A 26073-nucleotide genomic window follows, 5' to 3' on the forward strand; every position below is an offset into this window, starting at 1 on the left:
CATTTTAAAGTAGTGCCATTAGGAGAAGAAATAAAAAACTGAGAAGAATGAATTTCAACTTCTGCGTCGGGTATATCGACGCAATTGGTACCGACCAACAAACTGTAGTATCTGCATCGGGTTGTATTCTTAGGAAAAAGTTGGTAAACATTTATTGATGAGGTAATAGCTTTTTACTGCCCTAGATAACTCACGCTTAGTAAGTGCAGCCTTTATTAGGTAATAACTACATTTCACAGACAGTTACTAGCCTTTCACTATCTAAATACTAACGCCATAGATCCGTGAATGCACAGAAGTAAACTTGGTAAAACGAACTACCCCGATTTACGCGGGGTTTCATGCTGCGTAGTGACGATCTCAATGTGATATACATAAACTTGTTTCTATATTTAGGTTCGTATATTTGGGTTCCAATAATAATTACATGCTACCTCTTGGTGCAAATATGCGCAAAGAGCACGTCACACAAATTTCTGTTCACAAACTTGTTTATTTATCCAAGTGCATAGATGCTCAGCAGTACAAGCAGTGACCATAATTATGCATATATATATAGGGTTGTGTTCGGAAACAAGCATCGAAGTGTCCCGCTTATTGTAATCTTCGGTGCGTTGTTGCACTTTATCGTTTATTTCTGCATAGTGCCATATTTTACGCGCCCTTTAATGTTCTTACGTATCATGTCTCTTCCGTGCTAATTCTTGGTGATGTCATAAGCGTGGCTATACTGCGCGGAAATAAGGCATACCGGTGCCATCACTATCCATATGGTTCGTAAACTCTTACTGCTTGATCCGTTTTCTTGGCGTCAGCTTCTCCGGGTAGGGAATGCTAGAATATCTGCGCCGTTACTAAGCGCGGTTCTATGATCCACAGTAATGTTTGTTACAAGCTTTTACTACCACTCATACAGTAGCTGGCGCCACCTTTCTGTCTTCACCTGTGTACGTCCAAAACGAATAAATGACGCACAAGCTTCCGGTATCCCTCGTATATCATCTGTTCAATGGCTTCGTCAAGGGACGAAAGCCCCTTATCGCACCTGTATTTGAGTTCGTCGTCCTATATATAGGACGAATACGATTGCGCTGACCACGGCGCCTCGTGACGGCTGAAACCGTTCACGTGCGAGGAAAATGAATTCGCAAGCGTGTGTGCGTATCGTCGCACAGCCACTCCAGCCAACTTACACTCGGGCAGGCACGGCTTTTCCACGCATTCTGGCGGAACGCTGCTGCTGGTGGAGCCGGTGCTGGTGGCGACGCGCGTGGCGTCTCCGAACTCGTCCTCGTGGCCACCGCGTCCTGGAAAGTATTAGCTCAGTCGCATAACAAACAAACGAATCATCGTAGAGAAGCTCACACACGTTCGTGTTAAGCTGAAACGCGAACAAGAAATTATGTAGCGCTACATAAACAGCCTGCAAGGTTGGTCATCTACTGCTAGTCTTTTTTTAAATATTTGTCGTGTAAAGCACACCAATACACAGCAAAACATTAAAATACGCAAATGCCGCGTGGCTGGACCGAACTAAGGTAATGTTGTTTGCCGTCGCTTAAACATACTAAGATTTTTTTTTTTGCAGTCCGCTTAATTGTATAATTAGTCCTACTTAAGGAATCGACTTCTCCAACAATGTAATTAGATGAAAAGTATCAGCGAGAAAATTGTAGAGCAACATGAAAAGAAAAGAAAACTCCCGGTACAGCTTTCCTTTGCTCAATATGGGGTACATGAAGGTGTTTTTTTTTTAAAAAAAGCCCACGAATACACGCAAAGTGCTTGAATCGGCCAGTCGCGCGGCAAATATTGCGTGTATTTGTGGCCTTCTTTTATGCTCGCAAAAAGCACTTTCGTGTACCACGTATCTGAGCAACAGCAAGTTGCATCGGTGGTTTTTTTCATGTGGCTCTACAATTTTTTCGCTGATACATTTCATCTAATTATATAATTGGAAAAGTTGTTTCCTTAATTAAGACTAATTATACAATTATGCTCACTGCAAAAAAAAGTATTAGTATGTTTAAGCGACGTCAAACAACATTACCTTGGTTTGGTCCAGCTACGTAGCATTTGCGTAGCTTTTTTAAGTTTGGCTCAAATTACGTGAAACACCCTGTATAATATCGACACAATCACTTGACGCACGCGTGAATAAATCGGTCTCTTAAGAACACTCCTGGCTTCAATAAAACCGCTCAACAAACTTAAAGAATTTTTTTTTCTTAGGTCGACAAGCATGCGACTTCTATAAGCTATAAACTATTCCGTAGAATGTTTCAATAGTAGTGCTCTTCAAATTTGAATTACTGTCTTTAGATAGCCGAATACGACTCATAAACATTGCGATCTATTTTGTCGAATGCGCAACGCTTGAAGCTCATGGGATAAGCAGGATCTTGGTCATATACTATTACTTGTTTTCTTATTCGAGGAGGGCTTCCTTCAGCGTAAAATACATATAAATGGGCGGACCTAGCATTGTGATGCAACTTAAGAAAGATTCTGCACTAAGACTCATTTGCACCTTCTTAAACATAGCGTCTTGTGCTTCGGCTTCTATATCAAGCGTCACACATAAATTACCTGACATACTATAAACAAAAACACCCGCACTTTGGCCTTTTACCTTCAGGTTCATAAAGGGTTTCTATCTCTTAATGTTACATTTCTACAACCTACTGCTTTTACATAATATAAGCCTGTAATCACGCATATCCTGCTCTGCCGACTATCATGCCAGGATGCATCGGCCCCGCAATTAAGTCTTAAGAGATAATAACAAACTGCATCCTTACCGGTAAATTTTCTTCCTCGAATTCGTACCTGGGGGTCTGAAATTAAAAAAAAAAATACTAGATTTTATGCTACAAAAGAACAAGCGAAGAATCTAAGGAACTAAGATGACGTAGTTTAGAAAGCCTACAAATAGGTAAATGGGTCTTCGAACAAACAAAAGCACCCGTTTCCGTAACGCCTTCTCGCCCTGTTAGCTTTGCCATTATTTCGGCAGAGTCTGGCACTGCTATGCAGCTTAGCAGGAGTTTAAAATAAATTTCTTTATTTGCTTATGTTTATGTTGTTCGCTAAGTGCCACAACGAATTTGTCACGGTGTGCACGAGATATGAGACACTTTTTCTTAATACCTCTCGCGGTTATTTCGCGCGCACTGAATTCAAATGGAACAGTTGTGCGTTGCGCCGGGTTGGGGGAAGGAAAACAATACGTCCTCACTTTAGGCATATGGCTACTATCTGTGGCCAAATGCAGCAATTTGTAGGCAAATCTTCATCTCTCAGGAGGCCTCTTCAACGTCGGCCTCCACCTTCGTTTCTCGGTACTAACAACGAAACTGAGAACTACATTTATTTTATGTAGGCAATTGTGGCTGGCTTCATTTTTTTTTACTTAGCTATTCATTCGATACTTCGCGGAGCACACTTACAACAGAGCAGCATCAAAGCAGTAGCGCTGCAAACTGTATAGCACGCAAGGATTCCGCTCACTAAGCTGAAACCACGCAGACGAAAGAATAATCCCTCGCAGCTCTGCAAATTTTATAACAGGTTATTTTGACTCGGTTCCAAAATTTCGAGGATAAAAAAAGAAGACGTAAATGCATCTGCTCTTGCCTGTTAAGGCATCTGTGCGCCAAAGTGGTAGCGTCAAGTATGTCTTGGTAATAAGGAGAAGAAACACATCAAGCCAACAAACAAATTATTTGTAGTATGTTGCACCTAGTTGCCTAAACAAAAGTACATCTCAGGCAATGAAGCCAAGCGAAACCGTAGGGAAAGTGAACTGTCACTTTATTTTGGCGAGTAGAGACCATATGTAGAAAATTTCATTAGCTACATTGCGTGATTGAAATAACTAACAAAATATTTAAATGTTTGATTCACCGGCCGTGGTTGCTCAGTGGCTATGGTGTTGGGCTGCTGAGCACGAGGTCGCGGGATCGAATCCCAGCCACGGCGGCCGCATTTCGATGGGGGCGAAATGCGAAAACACCCGTGTACTTAGATTTAGGTGCACGTGAAAGAACCCCAGGTGGTCGAAATTTCCGGAGTCCTCCACTACGGCGTGCCTCATAATCAGAAAGTGGTTTTGGCACGTAAAACCCCATAATTTTTTTTAAGTGTTTGATTCACTCGAGTTGTCTCTATAGCTTTCTTTGCCATTGTCCTTTTTGCGCTGTAAAACCAAAGTGCACCAGTTCAACTCATTCTTATTGCTAATCAAAGTGAGAAAGTTCTTCTGCTCCATTTCTTATTAACTCTTTTCTCTATTATCGTATTAATGGTTCTTGTGCGCACTGTTCTGTTTTAAGCTAGCAGTTAGTTCACTGTACTCCTGAAAGTAATTTCTTGTTTCTTTTTTTGTAATTTGCATTATATATTTTGATGTGTGCTACAATTATTCTTAATTTATTCCAGCAGCCTCACTGATGCCCGAATGAGGTTTTATGGAGTATTTGAATAAACAAAAATGAAAGTACGCAAGTCTCATACTAACCTGAAATGGTTGCTAGCGTGGCGACCTCTTATGCTGTATGTAATATGTAAGCCCGTTTCTTGTACATGCAATAACAATAAACTTGAACTTGAACTAGAACTTGAAAGAACGCACTCAATAATTGTACTCAAAAGGTGATCGTTTATAACTCTTGTTACAAGGATCCTTGAAACGCGCTCGCACAGACAGGTAAAGATAGGTTTGCGTACGGGTTGGGTTGAGAAGCACAGGAAACAAGATGGCGCACACGAGCAAGAGGGCGAAGGTGGCGAGGAGGATGATGGCAGCACAGAGACCCACGTGCGAAAGGCGGAACCTGCAAATAAACGAGAGTGGTAATGTGGGATTGTCGTTCATCTACAGAGAATTGGGATGACGTGCTCGCGCGTTATGCCAATCTCATCCCACTGCGAACAGAAACAACTGTCACAAAAAACTCTGTAGGCTTTCATGTGAATAAAATAGTCACACAACACACAACAAACAACACACAACACACACACACGCACGCACGCACGCACGCACACACATACACACACACACGCGCGCGCACGCACGCACACGCACACACACACACACACACACATACACACACATACAGAGAGAGAGAGAGAGAAATAAATTGCTGGTGCGCTGCCGCGACTTCGTTGAAAACATCCATTGTTGCCATAGTGTTGTCAACCTACGTGCTTCATTTCAGGTCATGTATTTGTGTTAAACGAAAATCTCCCCGAATGCGCCACCGCACGGCCACCGCCATGACACGTATATTTGATGCTTACCATCTTATTAGACGCCCACCCAACGTAAGCTCACACACACTCTCAAACGCAAAAAAAATGCAATTTCACAATTTTGAAATGTTAAAAAATTATGACCATCCAAAGCATATCTTGGAACATACGGCAGGTGTCTTTCTTTAGTTGCACGTAAACTTTTTAAAGGTTGCCTGTGGTAATAGCACAACTTTAAGCCTTGAGCTAAATTCCTCAGTGAAGCGAGCATTACTTCTAAGAGACGCCAAATTGCCTTACTGAATAATTAATATAAGTGCACTATTTACCTTCTTTAATTTGTTACGTTACGGCCCATATTGCGACTCACGAATCGTAGCCGGTGAGTTCACCAGGCCCATCCACTTGGAGCACATTTTCAGGACTACACCAGTTTCGAGATATCAATTTTCAGAGCGTCCCACGAAATACATTCGTTCAAGTTACTTTTGTGTTTCAATGCATAAAACAGCGGTATCTCAAAATAATAAGTCGAATAGCAGTGGATCTTTACTGCAAGTCTGACGGCCCGTATCTTGAAACCGCTGCCACCTTCAGAATTCTTTCAAAGTCCATATGCCTTGGGAAACTCGCTAGCTACAATTCGCAGATTGCAATACGTCTCCTAATTATGTAGTAAAAACTTAACCGCTGAATTTTTCAATTAGGCAATTCCGCGTTTCATTGCTCATGGAAGTAATGTCCGTCTCATCGTGTTTCTTAGTTCTAGGGTTAGAATTCTCCTTTAAATATTTCAAATATTTCTGAAGTTAAATAAAAAAACACCCTATATGTGAAGCAAAGGTTTTCTCAAGCGGGTAAATAAATGCTATAAATTCGCCCATTTTATTCCTGCGTGTTTGTCGTAAAAGGAACTGACGTGCGCGCCTGTGCTGTCGCGCACCCGTGGCACGCAGTGGGACACAGGCGATGATCATTGCCACAACATAGTTCGCGTTGGCAAAGATAGAAAGTTATACTCGCGATCGTGTCCTAATTGTTGAGGCTGCTGTGCTGTGGGACCGAGGTTCGATATTTGTCTGATGTATGTATTCAACCAGATGGCAGCCCCAAGTTACAGTCAAGAAAGTCAAGGAACGTTGGCAAAGAAAGCTACGCTTTAAAGAAGGCATGCAGATGCAATGCCCGCGTCGTAACTGCTGTTATGCGAAGCTTTCGTGAAGCCTTTACATAAATGTTATAATGCTAAGTGCAAAGCGTGCTTCTTTATTGTCTTTTCAGCAACGTGTGATATCTTGCGGTGTTCATGTTTATGGGCTATATTGTTCACAGTCTAAGCCCAGATGCAAGCAGACGGTCATGTCAAAGCGGGGAAGTAAATATTACACAAGTGTTCATCGTATAACACGGGCGTTTTGGTGCAAAGCGATCACGTGACTTCCCGGCAAGAAGGTAAGACACAGAGACACGGGTCACGCTGCCCACGTGACAGCAGATTACAGCGTCTTCGGGATCGGCCCGTTCTACTGGGCGAGAAACCGACCAAGGGAGCGAGGCAAATGGAGAGAGAAGGGCGTAGAATGTTAGGTTTTAATGAAGGAAATACGCACTTGAAACCACCTATTTGTTGCAGTGAGAATACTTATGCACTCTTTGTTGGTCCCTAGCGTCATTCGAAAGAGCACAGCTGGTCACCCGCAGATCTGCTGTGGTAGTGCGCATGGTGACTTAGTTTACGCTGACATAGTTACATGTGCGTCACCTTGTCCGTAAGTTATTCAGCAGGAAAGCAGCAGCAGCAGCCACGGTCAGTAAATTCCGGCCAGGTTGGCAAAAAAACTACTCTTTAATATCAGTACGAACGCATTTCCTGTACCAATGCGGCATTGTCATGCCCGTAGCGGCAAACTTGGGAAGCGCAGAAAGTGCATAACTTACATGTAGAAGTGTGGAATCCCGCCTTCCAAACTCGGGGAACCTATGATGAAAAGGGAAAAAGTGGGCTAGTAGAATATAAAGCAGCGACTTTCCAAGTACACACGGAATCTGCATTTTCCTATATACTAAGTACAGTATTATTTGACGTATTAGTTCGTTCTGTAGAATGCGTCATTTTTCTTTCCCATTTCCTTTGCTTCGTCATCGCACACAGTTTTTTTCTTGCGTGTGTGTGGGATCTCGAATGCTGCAAGTTCCTTTATAGTTTTGTCCATTGCAAACCAACCAGAGCAAATGATTTCACCGTCATTTAAGCTCAGAAGAAAATTAAAAGTGAAGAAAAAAATTGGGCAGATATAACGTGTTCAACATAGTAGGTTCCACGCATGAGATGACATGACAAGAACTTTATTTGAGTCCAGAAAAACTGAGATCTAATCTAGTTGGTGTTACCGCCCAGGATGGGATCGTCGGGAGACGAAGTCCCGCCGCAATGTCGTGGGCCCTCTGGACATCCTGGAGTTGAATGTGAAGATTGCTGCTCTTGATGGATTCCTCCCATTGCTCTTTTGTGATGGGTGGGGAGGCATTAAGGGCTGGACACACCCAGAGCATGTGATCAAAAGAGCATGAGTCATGACCACATTTGGGGCACGACTGTTAGTGGACAAGGGTCTATCCTGTTAACGCACCGAGTGGGATACGAACGAGTTTGCAGAAGACTGAGATTTGTTCAATTTGGGGTGGGGGTTGGAAAAGTCCTCCCACCCAGAAGATAATCGAAAACAATTTCAGCGCACGCAAAGCGATGGGGACGAAGGGGACGCAAAGCGACAAAACGATGCCACAACTAGCAGCTCCACGCGCACAAATGTAAGTGCCCTGCCAACACCTGTCCCCTCGTTTTGCATTTTCCTCGACTGTGAAGGCACTCACATCTCTTACATATCTCTCCTAAGCACTGAAGGTCAGCAGGGTGCGTAACACAACTATTTGGCCAAGATACTGCAATGCCAGAAAAGAGAGAAACAGTGACAGTTAATAGCTAAAAGACAGGGCTGTTACTGTATGTTGTGCAACCACAATCTTCGTAGTGGATCAGCGAGACAAGCTGTATAGAGCATGACGCGAAGAGGATAAGGCGGCACTGCCATCGCATTCCACGTGGGCAAAATACATTTGAATTCAACGCATTGCAGCTAGCTAAATTAACAGACGTATCCAAGTTTATAAATCTTACTTTGCAGATACTCTTGCTCGAAACGGCAAACTGCGTCGGAGAGAAATGTCAACGCAATCGACTGCCTTTTCGGCCCTCATTCTTGTCCGTTTTAAAACAACATGCAGGTTGCACATGACCTGCTCTCTTTTGGTGCATATGTGCTGTTACGCCAAGGTTTGTGACACTCAGCTAGACACTGCAATGTCACGACGCGCTTGTTCGCAAGCATGCACCACAATCTACCACGCGTCCGGGAAGTGTGAAAGCTGACGTACGGCAGGACCAGGGCAAAAATAATTTCGTCCGCGAGAAATTCAGCTTCGTACAGGTCCATCTTAAACATCCCCTCTTTCAAGAGAGACGAACAAAGAGAACACATGACCTACGGTGTGTTCTCTTTGCTCGCCCCTGCTGTAAGTGATGCTGTTAAAGGTGGACCGTTACCAACATCCACCGTTGGTAAGAAGTTTCGTATGGGTCGACCGTGACAGAAAACAACAGTTTTTATGAATGCCGTGAATGACTGGTGAGTAAATGATTAATCCCTTTCGGGGTTTACGTACCGTAACCGCGATCTGGTAGTTAGGCACCATGCAATGGGAGGCTCCGGATTTATTTTGACCTCTTCTAGATCATTAAAGTGCGCCTAATGACTGGTGACACGACGGCTGGTGAGTCTGATATTCCTATGCGTCAACAGCAGACTTACCGGCAGGTGGTCGTCCATGTCGAAAGTAGATGGGATGCGGTTCCGATACCTGCCCCCCTCGACTGCCGTCGCACACTGCGGATGCTCTGTGCCTTGAGCTGGCGCTCATTCTTTTCTGCATTCAGCAACGACATCCGCCGTGCTATTATGGGAGCACCGAACGCTTACTAGAAGCATTAAGCAAGTTTCAGTCAAGCGCCAAACAGCGCTTTGTGTTCTTTGCTTTTTTGATGACGCCAAACTCGCAATACGCAGAGCTGAACAGACATGCAAGAATGACACATACCTGTCCGTCTCTTCCAAGAATTCTGCTTCCACGCAGCCAGTGAAATTATTTCTATAGATTGCAGGACCCTGCGTAAGTCAACAATGCTGTTGCGTTTAAGGCAATCGAACGCCATAGCTGAATACTTGGGGGTTAAGCAGTGGTGTAATTTCCTCAAAGCCGTCTGCTTGCGGACTGAATCCAACACATGGTACTTGCAGGCGGCCGCTTATCTGTTCCGTCACAGTTCTTCAAGAATATTTTCACGGAAGCTTTGTCTAATAATGTTTCGAGGGTTGCCTGAGCTTCTTCCGAACCAGCTAATGCTCCCCACAGCTGTGTCACTCGCCGTGCCAGACACGGCCGATTACCGTCCTGTATTCGTCCAGCTATATGTACGTTAATTATTTTTTATTCCATAGCCAGAAATTACCGTTCACTGCAGGACCAGTGAGAGAGGGGAGTGAAGAACTTCATTTATATTAAAATACCGAAAGCTTAATTGATGTGTGCGTTTCAAGCCTGCTGAAATGTGCTTTTGGAAGCGAAGAAGTAAGATATGATGGTTTACAATGTTGATAACCTATTACGACATGGATATTACCAAAGATTATTACTCGTTGGCCGGTTCGCAAGAATAAGTAAGCGCAAGTAATACAATTTAGTATTCGAAGCCAGTGATATCACAAGGCACATCTACAAAGAACAAATTTCATAACCAGTGCTAGTTTTGAGGTAAAATCTCTCGAACTTGCGGTAAAAATGCATTGTTGTTGCGTTTACGTTTCAATCAAAACGCCTGTTACTACACTGAAGCTCACCAGTACCAGGAACGCCGCTGCATTTCGCGGCAGACTATGGGGGCTCGTATCTCAAAACTGGTGTCACCTCCAGAATCTATTCCAAGTGAATATGACTTCCGAACATGCCAGCAACAATTCTCAAGTTGCAATAATTACCAAAAAACAATTAACATATTTATTTGCATAGCTCACAGGCTCCAGGGTTGGAGTATTAGGCGAAAGAGGATGCACAGTTGTTTCAAAAAGAAAGAAGAGCACAACCTTGAGCATTGGCTAACGCAAAAAAAAAAAAAAACAGAAGAGATAACATGCAAGGATCTCGCAAACAGTAGCCATACTGAACAAAAAAATGAAAAGTAGCACAGGGCACAATACTACGCACTCCTTAAAACAAAACTCGAGTGAAAAGAATAAGGACTCAACAATAGAAGTATTCTACTATTCATAAGTAGCTGTTATTCATGTCTGAACTTCTCGTGGTCACGAATGCAAACAGCGTCTTTGAATAACGGTTCCCTAGTTCAATTGCTTGCGGTAAGGCGAATAAGTTCAAAGCGAGAGTGTAGCTGAAAGGACGTGTGAAACTGTAATAACTGTGTAAATGACGCAATGTGCGAGGCTGTTTTGAAAAAGGGAGAACAGTTACATTTTCGCTGGAAGATAGAAAACAAGCAAAGCAGGGCTAAGGTTCTCCGTGGTTTTAACCTTTTCAGGCACTAGCTGATTCTGTTGATTTAAAACTTACCTCCACCGCATTTCCTACATTTTCGGAATCATAAAAATTGCACAGCTGCCAAATAGATTAACGATTTTCAAAACCTTCAGTGTGTTTTGTCATAATTAGACAACGATAACTTCATGCGAGAACTCACACAGGAACATCATATATGAAAACAGATTATTTCATCTCGAGCAGCCTTGGAAGACACCTATCAAGTCACATTAAAATTGTTCCTTGTCCAACGAATTGCAAAAAAATGCACTGAAAGAAGTGAACCCGCTGCATACAATCACATACTCACACGAAGTAAAAATACCCAACCATCTCCATTCCCACTCGTTTTACTAAAGCATTTGGACAAGTTATTCAAACCTGCAGCACAATTCTACTCAGAAGTGTTTCAGATGCATGTGACACATTTTAAATGTCATTGCTTTCACGAATGCATTTGCTGTTGATGCACAACCTTGGTGAACATAATTATGTACACAATCCTCAAAGAGCTAATGAAGGGAGGGACAAAGATGATGGGATGCGAATGGCACTAATTTTCGCTGGCTTATTCCTTCACAGTAAAACCAGAGGTGTAGCCGTGAACAGATTCAAGAGATTGTATTATATAATGGCGGTGAGGGTACCAGAGAAAATTTTAATTTAACAATTAGCGATAGTTTGACAATAATTATGTTATAAATACTATTTTTTTTCTGCAAATAATGCCCACCTTCCATTGAATGTAGCTCAAATGGAATAGAGCTGCATGCTTCAGACAATTGAAAAAAATTTGTTAACGATAAAAAAACAAATTTGGGTGTTATGCGAGAACTGCGGAAATTCCTACTAGCCATCTCCTAGCCATCATTAGGCGTAACCTAGTCACTCAGCGCACAAAAGGTAATTCTGGCGAGCAAGATAGCCGAATAGATTTCGCCCACAAAAATTATTTCAGCATATCATATGAAACGCACGGGCAAAGAAAAACAAACTCGTTGCACTCACTTTGTCTTCCGAGTGGATAATTAACTTCAGGCGTTTCTCAATCAAGCGAACAGCGGCGAACAGCTGACAGCTTCTTCTTCATTCTCGTTTCCCAGGCGTCCGCGGTTATGCGAACAGTAAAAAAAAGAAAAAGCAGGGACAAGGTGATGAAGGCGTTTCGAAACTGCTTTATTAGAAGCAATAAATTACATATTTTCTTAAAAAATATAGGGCCAGAGGAATAATGTTGTGAAACGCAGGGTCCACAGTAACAGCTCTAGGTTGAGTGGGCGCTCCTTGAAATTTGTATGTGAGATATGGGAGGTCTTCTGAAGACCTGTTATCTGAACATGATTCCACACAGATTTACACAATTAATTTCTGTAGATGACCGAGGTGCCACGCAACGTAAAACATTGTTGCGCTCTTTTGAGGTTTCGGTAATTTAAGGTGACGATGTTCCATGTTTCATGAAAGTTATACACATCTCAAGGGAAGATGGCAGGAAATACATGTACATACATGTTTGTTTTTGCAATTTTCTCAACTTCCTCTGAATAAAGATTAAAATTTTCGCGCGTTCTCTATGCCAAGCTTTACTTTAAAATATTGAGAAATGTTGGAATTATAAATTTTGACATCTACTTGTACTTTGTTCAAGGAACATATAAAAGCTAACTAATGCAATTAAAACGCTCAAACTTATGTCAAATATTGTTCGCAATAGGCGCTTTCCACTGAAAAATAAAGTTCGCATTGAAATTTGCATCAAAATAGACTTGCGCTTCGCTGATGATATTGCCTTGCTTAGTAACTCAGGGGACCAACTGCAATGCATGCTCACTGACCTGGAGAGGCAGAGCAGAAGGGTGGGACTAAACATTTATCTGCAGAAAACTAAAGTAATGGTTAACAGTCTCGGAAGGGAACAGCAGTTTACGATAGGTAGCGAGGCACTTGAAGTGGTAAGGGAATACATCTACTTAGGACAGGTAGTGACTGCTGATCCGGATCATGAGAGTGAAGTAATCAGAAGAATAAGAATGGCCTGGGGTGCGTTTGGCAGGCATTCTGAGATCATGAACAGCAGGTTGCCATTATCCCTCAAGAGAAAAGTTTATAGCAGCTGTGTCTTACCAGTACTCACGTACGGGGCAGAAACCTGGAGGCTTACGAAAAGGGTTCTACTTAAATTGAGGACGACGCAACGAGCTATGGAAAGAAGAATGATAGGTGTAACGTTAAGGGATAAGAAAAGAGCAGATTGGGTGAGGGAACAAACGCGCGTTAATGACATCTTAGTTGAAATCAAGAAAAAGAAATGGGCATGGGCAGGACACGTAATGAGGAGGGAAGATAACCGATGGTCATTAAGGGTTACGGACTGGATTCCGAGGGAAGGGAAGCGTAGCAGGGGGCGACAGAAAGTTAGGTGGGCAGATGAGATTAGGAAGTTTGGAGGGTCAACATGGCCACAATTAGTACATGACCGGGGCAGTTGGAGAAGTATGGGAGAGGCCTTTGCCCTGCAGTGGGCGTAACCAGGCTGATGATGATGATGATGATGAGATTTTTCGACATTGACATACTATCGTGATTGCAATTTGCAAAGAAAGAAAGTGTTAATTAAAACGTATTACTGAGATAACAATTGCCTTAGTTCAGTAGGTACATCACCCAAATTACAATAATTAAACAATATCTCACAGCAAAGTTATTTTTTATTTATAGAAGTAATCTCCCTTATGTGATCGTGAGAAGAGCTTTCCAGAAATCACGTTTAGGTGTTCATTTGTGACCAACCGAGCTTAAAATGCACAGGGACAATTTGCAGCATAACTTAATCGAGATTCTTTTGCAAAATTCTTCTTGTCAGTTAATGTAACTGTCTTTTTTTCTTTTTACTGCTTTTGAGTAGCTGAGCTAGGCACCAGTGATTTTTATTGGGCCCGCCCTTGGAGGTGTGTGTTGACCACGTTTTTGACGCAGATTAGCATAATGATTTCCACAGAATCTGCACTATTTCTTCAACTTTGATGAAAAACAAGGCATCCATGTCTTCTGAGGGAAACATGTGAACGCGACAACGCTGTTAGTATATACAAAAATTTGGGAATTCAAACTATGATGTACAAGATTGTTCATGTGCAAACAAGCGTGCTGCCGCCATTGGTCAACAGTGCCGTTTCCGGCGAACATTCAAAATTCTAATAACTTAAAATAGGTTGTGAGGCCACATACTTAATTGAAAAATCAAAAAAATTACTTTTTGCGAATTTTCAGCTCATCTGAAAAACGAGATGCGTCAAACTGTTATGTAGCCGAGTTGACTTACGCAGCTGGTATTTTCGGCACCACTTTTAAAGCCCTTCTAGCTCACATTTCCCCATGCCATTTGGGGAATGTATTCCTAGTGAAATGAAATATTTTTGTATATTTATTGGTGCCAAAATTGGTATACCACTTTTCCAAGCCACTTGCCACCCCCATCCCTTAATTCAATGATAGAATGCGCTAACATACCTAAATAAGGATCGCACATATACTACAGCCGCACAAAAATAAATTACAAGCACATGGATACTATACACATTTTGCGTTCTACCACCATCGGAATGTGGTTGTGGTAATTGAAACCGCGCCCTCCTTTTACCTCAATAAAGCCTCAGCCACTGAGCCCCGCAGGGGGTCAAGGTTAAGCAGAAACAAAGATTACGCATATATGCTAAGTCCAATTCGTTCATGTGAAGAATCCGCTGAAGAATGTGTACCTCTTCTACATTGCAGTGAATATTCAAAAGGTGGCCAAAAGCTGTGAACAAAACTGGAGGTGTTCGCTTAAAGACCACTGTCGTTGTAGAAACTCTTGGCTGGGTAGTCACCAACCGAGACATTACAAATATGGGCGTTTTTATGAAGAAGCGCGCACCTCGAAAACTTATGAGAGACAATTAGTTAATTAGGAAAGTGTAAATTAATGTACAATAACTACATTATTGGTATCTATCCAGACATGAGCTTTGAAGTTTGCGACACTTGCGGCTTCTCAAAGCCCACGATTCCAGTAATGTATTCGTGTATGTTCATTCGCCACAGGCTCTTGCATCACAAGGTGTATGGCGTATGGTAGTCATCGCTACGTTTTTCTTGTTTTTTATATTTTGATTCGAATTCTATGAGAACTTCAAGTTTGCGGTTTGTGCGTCTCTGTGTCATCCGTTCAACCTCGGCTATCCTCTTTGACCACACACATGGGTCACTAGGTGCTCTACGGCATAATAGACAGAGCATCCAGCTGCTGTAAATCCCTGCTGTATCCCTGCTTGCGGGGATAGATCAACACTTTCGCACATGCTCTGGGGATGTATCTCTATAGCAAGCCCTAACCTCAGCTCAGCTAGGTGGGAGGCGGCCCTCCGCAACCCACTCCTGGCTGAGCAACGTTGGGCTGTCCAGCAGGCCCACGATGCGGCTGGCAGGCTAGGCCTGTCGGTCCCGACGTGGGAGCGGCCCGCGACGTGCTAATGCGCGTTCTGCAGGACTGTAAAATAAAAGTTACTCAATCAATCAATCAAATCCAGCTGCTGTGCTGAGGGAAACGAGTCCGAAACTGACCGTCAGATCAACCAGGATCACTGGGTATGTGACGCTGGGCATGTGCCCCTCTTCAATGAACCTAGTGCCAACATGGGTCATGAGGTGTGTGCCGCTGGCTGTAGCCGCTCTTTGTCGAACATCTTCACGCCAACTTGCATCACTGGATATGTGCCTGGGCACAGGACCGGTTCCCCTCTTCAATAAACCTCTTGTGTACACCCCGGCAAAAATATGTTTCCTAATAAAGAGCTTCTCTCTCTCTCTCTTTGTCGCCAACTTGTTTTACAGGGTAAATGCAACTTGGCATGGGCCACTAATCATATTAATCAGCATCGCATGTAAAAAATATCAATTACACGCTCACCATAACACAGCTTGTCAATGGCATTAACATCGCCCACACATCTTCAAAAAACAGATGCCTTTCCATTTTTTTTTTCACTCGGACAACATTAGTCTTGCATTTTCGCTTGTAATTTTGGCCTGTGAACTTGTTGGCTGTGTGTCACGACATACGAACTATTTGCTCGAACACGTCCTCAAGTGATTTGTATAGCTATCGTTTTGTTTCTTTCAGGGCATTTGTTTTTATTGCCAGTCACAGCAGAGGGTAGCCTTGGACTCCTCGAGAACCCAAATGTTTCCAGACATCTATTAAGAAAACATATACCAGCAGTAGGGTACTGGTTGAAAAGGTTTATTAAATCACACATGGCCTATATCACGGAATTAAATACATACCTATAAGTAACATAATACATAGAACAGTCGTGAAGTAGTCTGCATTGAAAAAAACAGGGCAATGCTTAACTCAGCAACCGCAAGCTGGGGTAAAGAATTATAGACAATTTTAATTACTACCTAACGCTGGTCCCGAAAGCGTTCCCATTGTAGCCTCTGTAACAACGTGCTTGTTTTAGAGGGTAAGAAAGAGAGACACCAACTTTCCTTACAAAAGGCCCCTTTTCCGAGCCGTTGGCAATGGTTTGTTTTATCTATACTCCGCTTCATACTGGGAGAACGGCTCAGGTTCGTGGGTTCGATCCCCACGTTGGGCGCCGATATCGGAAAGGCATGGTCCCGCAGTGCAAGCCAACAGGCCCCAGTCCTGCCTGCCGCGCGCAATGATGATGATGAAGCCTCAATTAATGGCACAAACCCACTATGGGGTATAGGGCACGAATCGGGTGGTAATATGATTCAATAAATAAAAGAAATTGGTCAATAAATAAATAACACAAAGAAGGAAAATCAATATATAATCCAAGATGAAAAATAAACTCAGAATACATGAGATAAAGTATTGTTCAATACAAGAGTACGAAGCCACGGGCTCTCGTGTACTTCGTCCTCGTCTTCCACTAATAGCTCCGATGTTGATCCCACTCGCATAGTATTTGGCACGCAACGCTCAGGAAGCCACGCAGTTAATGCAGCCGTATTAATTTCACGACTTGTGTTTCTCAGTGCAGTTGTACCCTATCTGCGACGCTTTCTGTGGAATATCGAATGTATGTTTTACATATATAAACTGTGGAAGTAAATTCGGGTAAAATTCCGTGTTTGTTCACCTTTGCAATGCTTGCATACCACGAACCATGTTTGGGTAACGTGTGTAAGCGGTGCTCTGTGGTCGCTCGTCGTGGAAACGTGTCAACCAAGTCGCTCGGTTGCCAATAAACTAGGAACCGGCGATGCTTTTCTATAAAATACTTACATCATAATTTGCGGCATAAACCACACGATTTAATGCGACGTCTAATTACTTTAAGTATAACTGAAACAGAAACTTCCTCCACTTAGACAATTTCCGCAGAGCTGACTAGGCCTATTTGAGTTGTCTATTATCTCGCCATCTGATTTCAATATGCTAAGGGCTAAATATAGCCCCACGTAACGTGAGCGCGCTTACACGTTACGTCACGTTGGCGAAAACAGCGTCAACCGATGGTGAACCACACTGGCCAGCCAACGTAACCGGACGTGGCCACGCGCTCCGACGCGTCTGGCGCATTGATAACGTTGAACTACAAACGAGCTTTTACTCTCCTGGTTAGCTCAGTTGGTAGAGCGACCACTCAGAAATCTGTCGGCCCCGTGTCCAATCCTCAGACTACGACGAAATTTTCTTCAGGCTGTGAACCTTGTTGAGAAACCCCTATGCCGTTGCTTTGTAGCTTCTTGTTATGCACGGGTAAATGGCTATTATAACTTTACCTTTCGTGAAAATTCTCCCACGTCGCGGATTTACGAAGAAATCATTTGCTATCACGCAGAGCCAATTCCTTTCTTTCCATGTGATGAACTATTTCCTCCTCACGAATGCGGGCAGTAAGAAAAGTTGCCTGCTATGTTGTAACGGAATATATATCAGCATTGCAACATTGTAAGCTCATTTTTACCAAGCGCAGCATTTTTACCAAATGAATGCAAGTTGCGACAGCCTACAGAAGTCTCCAGCTGTCATCATTTTTGCTAAGTGTTGGAACACAGTTGTTAGAATAATTTTACTTGCACATGCGAAAGAAAACTATAAAGATGCGCTCCATGGCGGAGGCAAATTTCTTACATTTAAAGACACCAAGACCATGCGCCAGAGCCTTCTAGGCAATTTGGTGGAAAGCTCTATTAAAATTAGATTATGTGGTTTTACGGGCTAAAGCCACTATCTGATTATGAGGCACGAAGCTGTATGCTATAGAGTTATAGGCTGTCTCAGTCACGCTTAGTAAATGTTGAAGGCTGCGAATATGCTGGTGCCGAAGAGGTTCTAAAGACATACGCGGAGCTCAGTGTGATTCGGTGTTGCTGTGCGAGACACTGTTGAGACACTGTTGCTCTCGTGGTTTACGTAGAATTGGAAGTACATGCGTGTATAATGAGAAGTTCGAAGCATAACACTCGACGTTAAACATGTCTACAGCCATTGCAAAGACGCGATCAACCTAAATTCCCCAATAGATATGTTCACAAACAGATTTAAGTGGACACAAACACCATTTGTGACTTAACTAAATGGTTTCACGCATGTGCTTTCTCTATGAACTCCTCCAGGCAAGCCCCATGGCTCTCTTGTTTTTCGCCCCTCTGTGCCTTACACACCCGCCCCGCTCAACCTGTTCGGTAACACACCAAGGCCAAACCCGGAGAAAAAAAGGAGCCGAAGTAGCTATGTCCGCATGCTACAGGGGGGACAACTTCGATACGATAGCATTACTAGGATCCCTTGCTATTCATGACTGGATACCCCTCTCCCGTCGTTCTAACAGCCAAGCTGTTTATGCGGACCCTGTGCGGTCGTTGTCGGACTTCGCTACAAGGGGCCACTTGACCTAACGGGAGAGGAAAAGAGCTCAACAGGGGGAAAGTGGTTGGAGTGACCCCTTTCCCTCTATGAGAGTGCTATCTTATATGCGAATCTTATGCGGTTATCCCACTGTCTTTTCGGCGATAGAGCAAGATCGTCATCAAATTTATGGACGACTGATTCCACCCTGCCGCGAAAGAAACAAATGTTATGCTGGCGGTTTGCGGCCAACGAACAATGCCCAGCGATTGAAACGGGATACTAAGAGGACGTGGCTGCCGGCACTTCTTGCGCCAACAAGAAGCGTCGGCGGCCACGTCGATCGTCAAACTAATGCAACCAATCATCAAAACGATTGCAGCGCCCGCATCTCCAGTGCTGGGCCTTGCGTCCAATATACGGAGCTGTGGATTAGTGGTTCCGCACATTCCATCCCAGCTACAACTACTGAGGAACAAGCTGCCTGCCGCGAGCGTCAGCGAGAGTTGGCTCGTGAACGGCCTCGTCGTCGTAGGGCCGACCATGAGCTGTGCGCCAGAGGTATGGAAAGTGCGTGCCCGAGACGCTGAAACTCATTGGCAGCGCTGGCATGCCGACGCTGAGCTACGCCATATAAATCACCGCCCAAACAAACCTCACACGCAAAAAGAAAGACACTGGGAGAATGGATGGATGGATGGATACAACTTTCTTGTACGTCCGGCAAGGTTTAACGCGACCCGGGCTCAGGTCTCCCACGGGGGAACGTCAAGGCCCTGCCTCAACGCCGCCTCACGGGCTTGCTGGACTGCCAACGTCTGGATTCCGAGGTTTGAGCTGCGCAGAGCGGTGGCCCACTTCGACGACAGGGTCTCCGGAGTAACGGCCATCCCTCCTATGACTACATTGCACTCCCACAGCATGTGTTTGAGTGTTGCTGGTCCTTCCTGACGCAATTTGCACGTGTCGTCCTGAGAACCGCAAAAAAAAGCCCTCCTAAAGCATGCTCACCCCGCGAAGCACGCAAAAGTGAAAATGAGCTGAAAGCGGTGAAGCCAAACATTTACCATATAGACTGCTTGCTAAGTTTGACTTGCATGGTGTAACACTCGGTGTAACTAACACAGCTTCGCTGTTCCACCATCTTCACAGACTAGAAGGAGCGGGGATTTTTTACAGCGAAGCTGTAAAAAAATCTTTCCCTACTGTCGTGTCCGCGTGTAGAAAAAAAATCCTGAAGATAGTGCAATGCAGGGCCGACCTGCAGCGGATTTGACACATGCGTTAAGCACTCCCCATGCGTGGACCGATCCCGAAGATAGTACACTAATGGGCCGACCGGTGGCGGAGGTGCAGTTCGCCATTAAGGGCCCACAAACAGCTTCGCCGGTACGGTAGTGGAACGGTCCTGTTTTTTTTTTTTGCATTTCTACTTCCGGCACCCACTCTATGCTCCTGTTTTTTTCCTCTCCCTTTGGCAGCAGAGGAGCACAAGCTAATGGAACTCGGCCAAGAAAAGTGGTTGCCCAGACAAAAAGTTGTTTTGGTCAAAACGTTGGCTCCAGAGGCATATTGTAGGTGAGGAATGCCAGCAAATGAAAGCACACCAGATACAACGGCGGCAATAACAAAGGGGCATGAGTGTTTCAGGTCCAATTCCTTCCAGTTTGCTAGCATTCCGCACGTACTACCATGCACCTACTTGTCCAACGAGCCTCGATTATAAGACATTTCTTGCTTGGCCATTATTATTCATTTCATGTCTTCACATTATTGTGAACCAATCTTGGTTGAGCATTTACTGTAATGCACTGTAGTGAAAACGTGGGGGCCTGCAAGGTCAGAATACGTTTGCTTATAAATCATCGTACGTGGTGCCAAAGTCCACCGACTGCCATTATGCCAAGCGCTATTTTTTAGTCAAGCTACTGTTTTTAGTAAATGAACTCTCTGGAATGTTGGAGTGTGTATCAACTTTAACATGAACATTCCTTCAAAACCGAATCTGTACTCTTGGGAAGAATGGGTGTAATAGTCACCACTTAATTGAATTTATCACCTTTCAAGAATTCTGTGCAAAAATTACAGCGGCGATGACGTAAGTTCTACACAGTCAGCTTTAAGGTATTTTTGCGGATACGTCGCTCAGTGGGCTAAACATTTTTAAATGCTCCAAAACGGCGGTGTCACTTATCTTCAAAAGCAATGGAACCTCATACTGTTAAATTTGTTGAAGCAAATGCTCGCGAAATTCGTGAGTGCAGTCCGTAAATGTGAAACAGGCATCGCCACTAGTCCTTACGCATGCCCCGTCTCTGGCTTAGCAAACCATCCGCCACATTTCAGCCGACCTGCTTGATGCTCAAGAAGTGTAATCTACTGAACCAGCTTAACGTTTTCTGTGATGCCCCCTTAATTTTGCATATTGTGACGTAATAGTGACGTTAAAGAACACAGCAGCAATAGTGTGAAAGGCAAAACTAACTTTTATTGGGCGAACCTGTGCCCACAAAACCAGGCTACACTTAAAGCACAACGATAGCGGCGAACACAGTCGGCGATCGTCGAAATTCTGATCAGCGGGTTAAGCGCGTCGGCTTTTACACATCAGTGGTCGAATGTTCCAGAGTAATCGCTGGGTCCAGCGTGTCTTCCACAAAGTTCTACAACTTGCGCGTCACGTGTACATGCAATCAAATTATGCAAGGTTCGGTGACATACAGCGGTGTGACCATCGATAACATTCCAGAAACTTCCTGTACATACAGGCACGTCCTGCGCTGTGCGATAACATCTGTTAGGCAGTGAAACGTGGTCACCCGATAAAGATAAACATGTACACGTGTCAATGTAGATGACAAACAATGAGTCTTCCTTGGCTCTTATTTCTACTCAGGTCCAACAGCATATGGCATAGACGGATTGAATGCCAAGAAGTTGGCGTACCAAAAGCGCCACAACACATTCTCAATTCACTTCACACAACAAGGTTGGCGTCAAGTCGATGGTCAATGTGATTTGTAAACACAGTTACACGCATACACGATCTCAAATGCACCACAAAAGCAATCTAATTCTTTAAAGTGCTTTACAGTGGTAAACACTGACTGGACCGTTTCATAAAAACTTAAAATCTTCGCAGCTTAGCATACAACACAGCGCTGCTACACTAAGAAAAACCATCGGGTATGTAAACAGAGTTTCGTTCTTAAAAATAGTAAATGGGCAGAGATAAGATGTTCTTTGATGCATTACTGCAGCGTCATGAATTCATATGACATTTTTATAAATAATGTTATTGTCCATAGGGTTATTCTCATGTAAATTTAGGATGATGCGGCCGATAAACATTCGACAGAGTGAAGTTACACTCCGACGCGTTGTCAGTGATAAATCCTCAGAAATACGAAGCAAAAGGCACACATTATTATGAGTCGTCGCTGATGGACCAAACAAGGAAGCCGACGGGGCTTTCAAAGCGACATTATATGCACAAACCTCTAATCAATTCTTGCAGTTTGTTGCAGGCGGATGCATAATATTGGTGCTCTTCATCGTAAATGGTCCTGATGGCATGGCTCACCTCAGAGAGACGCATTTCGTATTCAGCGGCATTGATATCTGAGCAATGCCATGCAGAAGCGTCGGGAATTTTGAGGCTTTTAAAAATTCGTTCTTGAGTGACTTCGTCCAGTTCCCCAAGCGAGCGCCTGTCCTGTCCCTCCAAATTGGGCCTCAATGCGCTGTCTCGGCGTTGAACTTTCGCACGGTGGCCCAAAGTGCGAGAAATCAAGCCCTTAGTGAACTTTATCGCTTTTTCAATCTTCTCCGTGTACCAGTTTGTCCGTTCCACAAGGGCCTCCTTAAATCCTGACATATCCAACGAACGACGGAGTCTAACACCTAGGTCTACCGTTAGCTTCTCTTCAAAAGCCCGCATGACTCGGCAGGGTGCCATGGCAGCCGTTATGGTTTGTGTAACTGCTACAGGTTCCAGTTTCTGGTTCTTGCTGACAAGAGCGAGCACTTCGGGAATGACGATTGGCTCTTTCAGTTTTCCCTGCGTTAGTCTGAAGTCTACGATCCAGCGACATTCCTTGATAATACTGGGCAGGCATTTTAGAAGCCCTTCGCTTTCTTCGCCTTGCGAACTGGTAACGTGAATGTGGAGCTTCTGGAGGGTCTGGTTCATGCGGCTGAAGTACCAGAACCAGACTAACGCCGGATGCTTCAGTCCCCAGCCGCTCATCGTGAGAGAGCGAATGGAAACGCTCGAGGCGAGACCTTGGAATAGTAGGACGGAGGTGAATTCGCAGCACGTGTCCGCTAAACTGATGCTCAGTTCAGTCAGGGTTTTGCTGGTGGCAGCGAGCAGAGACAGACCCAGAAAACTGTGGGAACGGATCCCGGGCAAACGCACGTCTATCTCCAATGACTGGAGCGCGTCCGATGCTCGAAAAAACGGTAGCACGGCGACAAAGTAGCCGAATTGGAGGGAGCGAGTTTCTAAGGAATCTCTGGGAACATCGCAAAATGCGAGATTCAACTTGCGGAATGTTACGTCCTTACGAATGGCGGAGATCAGAAGCGGGATTTCTTCCGCATAGTGCACTTTGTTGACACGTACAATAGGCGCAGAGCAGTTTTTCTGGAAAATAGTTTTCCGCTGATGCTGCCAAATTGCGCCATCGATGATTTTCTGCGTCACGTCTGTGTGACTGACGGATGGCGAAGACCGAACTTGCCCCACATCAAGCACTTCGAGGGTGTCATTGACATTCAGCGCTTCCACAAGAATACTCAGGTGCTCACAAGTAAAGTTGTAACTTCTGAGGTAGAGCGCCTTTAGGAACCGTGATTCAGACTTGTCTTTCATAGCAGGAAGTTCTTCGAAAGGGGGGCATGCTCGTTCTTGAATGCCATTTTTCTTCAGACCTCCTGCAATTGCTTTAGCACCTCGTGTCGTGAAGAAAGAATTTTCCAGCATTAAAAACCCCATTTTCGCGTTTTCTATGAACTTGGCCAGTATGAATTGGTAGTAGCGGCTGGGAAGGGCTGACTCCAGGTCCACAGAAAGAACAAGGCGCCTCAGAGAAGTGTTGACTTCAGCTAGGTCGCAGAGTTTCATGAGCTCGGAAGGAGCGGCAAGCTCCTGACTGATCTTAACTTCAACGACGTTTTTGTTTTCACTTAAGTGCTCCAAGATTGGCTTCAGGTCGCAGGCAACTCGGAGTTGAACTCGTCTTAGGCGCTTACAGCCAGCGCTTGCCAGCAGCAGCGCCAGCTGTTGGCTTCGTTTGAACCATAATCCAGCGTTGCACAGAGAAAGCGAGAAATATTCTAGGAGAGGTAGACCCATAGTCGCATCGATCAGTCCGGCCAAGTTGCTGAAAGTGGAAAGAATGCAAACGTTAAGACGTTGGTCCACTTTGATTCACCTGGCGACCCAACCTAAATATACATTATTCTTGTATGAGCCAAGGCTACTGCGTCTGCGTCTACTTCAAAATATTTTACGTCAAGCTGGCTAAGGTTGGGTATACTTGAGTATCAGTGCAGAAATAAATAGCTATGCACTCGCAGGAGACAAAAATATTGATGGTGTGTAGGTACTTGTGCCTAACAACGTGAAGTTGTAAGTTGTAAGGCAGTTATAAGCCAATGCACTTATCTGAGGTTCGTATATCTTTCTTACTACGTTATACACTTAAGCTTAGCATCGGCTTCTGCGCGAAGACATAAATGAGTAATGGCTATATCTCGAACTTTTTTAGATGCCATTGAGATGTTTTAATACCTACACTGTTAACACAATATTGAGTGTTGCCGTATACATGCAAGAAGATGGCAGCACTTTTTTGCATCCTTCATGCAAGGGAAGTTCGGAAAGATTTACTTCGTTTTGCTTCATCAACAAAGCTGGACTACATGTAAGATTTCCCAAAAGGAGAGCAGAAATCATTCCCTCCGAAAGGGCCCCTTATCTCGGCCTGTAAAGCTGTTACAGTCGTTTTCACGTTTATCGCGACCACAAATTTTATTACGCGGTTTGAAGCGCTGCTCTCCCAAGAATTAGGTTCGGACGTAGCGAACGCGATTTATTCCTTGAGCCTTAACTCTCGTTACGACAAAGGCCATTGTGTCTGCGGCAGAAAACATCTGCCGTGACAAAATTACATGATTGCGACACTTGATTTATTTGGATGTTCTGTCGTTCCTAACTATATGAATTCATTGAATTTTTACTAAATCTCATTGTTTACGCTTTTCTCGTGCATTTCTTGTTGCTTGCAACGAGTACGTGTTTATGGTGCTAGCAGTCGTCGCTTCTCAGCGGTAACTTCATCAGAGCGACAATACCTGAGCGCATAGGTCTTGCACGTAATAACATACACTACCCCAAGGAATAAATTGTGTTACCTGTCGGCTATGTGGCACCGCTTCAAGGAGAGCTTCCTGAGTAACACATTCGATGCGACGAGAGCGGCGAGGCGGAAGTTGTCGTCCGGGTGGAGCAGGTGCAGCCCGAAGAGCGACAGCTCGGTGAGGAGGTACACGTGACCAAGGAAGGGGAAAAAGAAGCGGCCTCTGGGCGATGCTGTTCCACTGGCACCAAGTTCGATGGCCCTGTAGCATTCGCGCAGTCGAAACCGTCGGCAGAACTCACCAGGCGACTCTGCCACCGCAGTCAGGTCAAGGTGCAGCCGCCGAATGCAGCAATGCACTCGCAACATCCACGTGACCAGACATTCTCGCTCCAGGGTAAACTCTGCAAGGAAGCGCATAGCGGGTTGTGCAAACGCTTTCCATGTACGCTAAGAGCAGCGCCACGGTACGGACGTATGAGCGGAAGGAACACTTTCGGTAGAGAAGGTCCTCTGTTACTGCCTTTTTAACTTATCTCGTCATCACCAGCCTACCATTACGATAGCAATTATATGGGCACTCCAGGCGTATTTCTGCCTGCAGCGGCGCCGTCCTCGTCGGCGTCCCTGTGATGTTCTGCATAAAGTTCAAGGACGATAATATCGTAGCCGTGAGCCGTAGTCTCTATGTGCGAGTGAAAGCCTGCGAGGGTGAGCCGACGATGGTGGATCGATTCCGTCGTGCGCAAGGCACCGGGGCGGGGGGGGGGGGGGGGAGGCGCAGGTTCTACCCTGGTGGTGGCTGCGTCTAGCGCGGCCACGCGGGCCCCGTCTTGAAAGCGACCTGCGATGGGGACTAAGTGCGCGCACTGCTGATAGCTTCGTGTGCGCTTTGTTCTCGCCGCTTGGTTCGCGTTGAAGCCAGAGGAAGCACGT

The 26073-nt window shown here is 44.5% G+C and overlaps 2 protein-coding genes across 2 annotated transcripts in view; both read right to left on the reverse strand.

Annotated features, from left to right (window-relative positions):
- Positions 1–9219, reverse strand: part of LOC126543549 (uncharacterized) — a 37787-nt gene extending 28568 nt beyond the window's left edge. Inside the window, exons 1-5 of the mRNA XM_055062554.2 lie at positions 9123–9219; positions 7192–7231; positions 4729–4835; positions 2802–2837; positions 1194–1307 (exon numbers count right to left, since the gene is read on the reverse strand). Coding sequence (XP_054918529.1) covers positions 1194–1307; positions 2802–2837; positions 4729–4835; positions 7192–7193 — 259 coding nt within the window. The 5' untranslated portion in view covers positions 7194–7231; positions 9123–9219. The remainder of the gene's footprint in view (positions 1–1193; positions 1308–2801; positions 2838–4728; positions 4836–7191; positions 7232–9122) is intronic.
- A 12066-nt stretch (positions 9220–21285) lies between these two features.
- Positions 21286–25535, reverse strand: LOC126546017 (uncharacterized). Its single transcript, XM_050194076.2, has 2 exons — positions 25193–25535; positions 21286–24159 (listed from the first exon to the last, which is right to left on the reverse strand). Exons 1-2 carry the CDS (start codon positions 25504–25506, stop codon positions 22257–22259), a joined length of 2217 nt encoding a protein of 738 aa, XP_050050033.2. The 5' UTR covers positions 25507–25535; the 3' UTR covers positions 21286–22256.
- Between the last annotated feature and the right edge of the window lie 538 nt (positions 25536–26073).

Source organism: Dermacentor andersoni, chromosome 10 (genome assembly GCF_023375885.2).
Source record: "Dermacentor andersoni chromosome 10, qqDerAnde1_hic_scaffold, whole genome shotgun sequence".
NCBI classification, from domain to species: domain Eukaryota; kingdom Metazoa; phylum Arthropoda; class Arachnida; order Ixodida; family Ixodidae; genus Dermacentor; species Dermacentor andersoni.